Source organism: Alligator sinensis, unplaced genomic scaffold (genome assembly GCF_000455745.1).
Source record: "Alligator sinensis unplaced genomic scaffold, ASM45574v1 scaffold1801_1, whole genome shotgun sequence".
NCBI lineage: Eukaryota > Metazoa > Chordata > Crocodylia > Alligatoridae > Alligator > Alligator sinensis.
Window position 1 is genome coordinate 994,944 of NW_005842608.1, and position 3,089 is coordinate 998,032.

General features: G+C 59.3%; 1 protein-coding gene across 2 annotated transcripts; it reads right to left on the minus strand.

Annotated features, from left to right (window-relative positions):
- Positions 1 to 256: 256 nt before the first annotated feature.
- Positions 257 to 3,089, minus strand: TTC19 (tetratricopeptide repeat domain 19). 2 transcript variants are annotated; one of them, XM_006033113.3, is made up of 7 exons: positions 2,975 to 3,089; positions 2,754 to 2,810; positions 2,378 to 2,439; positions 1,711 to 1,805; positions 1,363 to 1,517; positions 933 to 1,095; positions 257 to 592 (listed from the first exon to the last, which is right to left on the minus strand). In XM_006033113.3, the coding sequence occupies exons 1-7, from the start codon at positions 3,011 to 3,013 to the stop codon at positions 456 to 458; spliced, it is 708 nt and encodes a 235-aa protein (XP_006033175.1). In that variant the 5' UTR covers positions 3,014 to 3,089; the 3' UTR covers positions 257 to 455. The 2 variants fall into 2 exon arrangements, with proteins under 2 accessions (XP_006033175.1, XP_025070652.1); XM_025214867.1 differs by having other exon boundaries at positions 547 to 688.

Sequence of the window (3,089 nt, forward strand, 5' to 3'; positions counted from 1 at the left end):
TGCAGCAGGAAGTTGCTGCAGTTAGTTCTGTGGCTCTGTTAGCGCATGACCAAGAGGGCTGACAGGAAGCATGGACTGACCTAGTCATTCCTCCCAAGCCCCCAAGCTGTGACCCAGTTTGGAAGCAGAATGTGTTTTCCCCAGGGAGGCTACGCTTTCTTTTTTGGATGCCTTTAAGCACAAGAATACAAGGTCAAAAAGGCTGAGACGTATACTAAATGGCCTCGGGCCAGGCAAAGTACAGGAGAGAACGCACTTGGGCATCTATAACAATTAATGCTTTATTTAGGGCCAGACAAAAGGCCACAGCAGCACCTCCCGTGCTCCCCAGCTCACTCAGCACCGAGCCTGTAATTTGTCCTTTTAGTTCCCCCCAGATCCCAACATGCCCGTGCTGTGCGCAAGCCACCTCCTGGCCCCCCGTGATGCTTCAAGCTACCTCTGTACATTGCCACCTAGGGAGTTTGTGCCTTTCTCCGCGTGGCCAGGTTGGCCAGCTCCTTCTGGATGCGCTGGACAGATGCATCATCTCCCTTCTGTCGTGCCTGCTTCAGAGCTGCTTCATATACACGTTCTGCTTCCAGAAAGTCTTCTGCATTTAAGGAGGGGAAAGGAAACTCACCGTGAGCCTCTCTCCATTCCTGGATTCTATTTTGTGGATCACAAGCCAGAGAGGGTCAGCGTTGAGCTATTGGGGGAAAGGGATTATCTGGAAAGAGTCGGCACCCACAGCCCTGCCCCACTCTCCCCCAGCCCAGAGAGTGATTTAATGTAGCATACACCACATGGTGTAGCCATAAAGCAGATAACAGCTCCCGCACTGCCTCCCTGCATGTTGCTGTTCTGACCCATCTCCCCAACCCCACTCAGGTCTTCCTTGCCTGCTACTGCCTAGGCACAGAGGAACAGCTGGTTGCGGGGGCAGTCGTTACCTTTATGCATCAGAATTCCAGCCAGGTTGTTCAGCACCACATGTTCCTCGGGATGCTTCGTCTGCTTCGCCAACTCCGCTGCCCTTTTCACGTAGGTGTATGCTTCGTCATAGCGTCCCTGCACATCCAGCACAGTTGCCAAGTCGCTCATCAGGATCACTGTCTGCACCAAGACAGCAAGGAAAGCATTAGTGCAGGGGACAGAGAACAGTGGCATGGAGCATTTGCCCTCGTGGCAAGAGTGACGGACTCCTCTGTGAGATGACAGCAGTGCTGGCTCGCCCACACGGACCATTTTCATGCTCAGGCTTCGGCTGCCTAAGCACAGAGCCTGCTCCTGGAACCCGGCCCCAAGGGGAGCAGGCCCAGCTCCAAGGCAATCCCGTTGTGAGCACGCGTCCCTTGATCGCAGCCGTTGGTCCCAGCTAACCTGTGGATGGGTCTCTCCCTGGATGTCCCTGGAGATCTGCAGGGCTCTCTCATACATTATTTGGGCCACAGCTGGCTGGTTGCGGGTGAGGAGGTAGCGGCCGTAGGAGTCCAGGCATAATCCAAGCAGGAGGCGGGTGTTGGCTTTTTCCTGTGCTGCAAGCAGAACAGAGATAGGTTGAGGTACTGCCCCTTGCTCCCAGGGAACTACTGAGTACAAGACTTGTCAGCCAAGAGTGGGAGGGGGTCTGGGCACCAAGGCAGGCAGCGGCTGGAAGGCATTAGGCAAGGAAGTACAAGGCAGGCGCAGCGCCACGCTGGCCGCAGCGAGCACCTAGGAGCTGCCTACCAGGGAGGACGTCTTCAGGCAAGTCCTTCTGCGTGGCTGTTTTCTCCTCCAGGGTCAGGATGCAGAACTTGTAGCCTGTGATAGCCTGCTGGTCTCTGCATAGCAGAGGGGGGAAAAAAAAAGTCAGCCTTTGGCAAAGCAAGTCCACCCCCCACTGGGAGCAGCACGTCCCAGGCTCATCCCCGCCCCCACAGACCCCAGGAAGGCATCGCGGCTCTGGGCAAACAGCACCTGCTCCCAGCTTCAGCCCCTAACACCGCGCACCAGCTCTGGGTCAGCTCAGCTAATTGGTGAAGGGCTCCAGGACCCCTGGAGATAGCGTTGCGGGGCAGGTGTGCTTGGCTCCAATCCTAAATGCTAAAACCCAAGTCCCTCTGGCCTGCGCACATTCAGTGCGTTAGTCTCTTTGAAGTCACCTTCTGCAGGGACTCCTCCTCCGGTGACTGCAGTTGGGGCTGGCCTGCTGCCCAGGCCCAGCAGCCAGAGAGAGGCCTGCTCTCTTGAGACTGAGACCAGCACGGCCTCTGAAGCCAGAGTTGAAGCTTCCCCCTGAGCTGTGTCAGCAGGACCCTCCTTCCTAGGGGCCAGACTCTCCCTTGACCCAAACCATCACGGACGCCTTGGAGCTCCTGAATACGGCAGGCTGCAGCCTGGGGCGCGAACTCACTGGTTCCGAGCAGCGTAGATACTGGCCAGCTTGAGCGACATCTCGATGATCGCGTTGTCATCCTGCCAGGGGAGAAGCCAGAGGGGCATGGACCCGGCAGCCAGGGCGTTCGGGATCACGCCTATAGGGCGTAGGCCAAGGGCGTGTCCTGCGGGAGGCAGGGGCACAGCTTCCGGCAGCGGACGCTGCTGGAGCGGGGGTGGAGGTTGCCGTGGGCCCAGCACAGGCAGCTTCCAGGCTCTACAGGGAGAGGGACCAGTCCACGGGCTGCGGAAGAGGCTGCAGGTTTGTCTGCCCCAAGAGAGGTAGGGATGGGGGTGGTAGTGATGTACCTGTACGGAGCAGGAAACCGTGCGGCGGGCGGCAGGGGACTCACCTGCTTAGCGTCCCCAGCCAGCAAGAGGCTTATCGCTGCTTTGAAGAGTTTCTCTGCCTGCAAAGAGAGCAGGTGCCCGGTGAGGAGCCAGCTCTGGACTCCGGCTGGCGGCGAGCACCGCCCGTGCTCGTGGGGGGAGGGGAGGGGAGGGGAGGGGTGCTGAAGTCTCCGGTCCCTGCACGGACTCGTTTTGCACTCCCGCCCCGGAGGGCTTCACTCACGCTGTCCAGCTGCCCTCGCAGGAGCGCCAGGTTCGCCATCTAGGAGAGAGGCAGACGGGTGCTGAGAGCCGCCCCGTGCCGCGGGCGCCCCTGCAGCGAGCCGGGCGCCGGCGGG

Bases quoted from the DNA above. Each gene is read 5' to 3' on its own strand.
- TTC19 (XM_006033113.3), bottom strand. From the start codon at position 3,013: ATGGCGAACCTGGCGCTCCTGCGAGGGCAGCTGGACAGC. The intron at 2,811-2,974 runs GTGAGTGAAGCC...CTCTCTTTGCAG, and splicing joins TGCGAGGGCAGCTGGACAGC to GCAGAGAAACTCTTCAAAGC. The intron at 593-932 runs GTAACGACTGCC...CCTTAAATGCAG, and splicing joins TGGAATTCTGATGCATAAAG to AAGACTTTCTGGAAGCAGAA.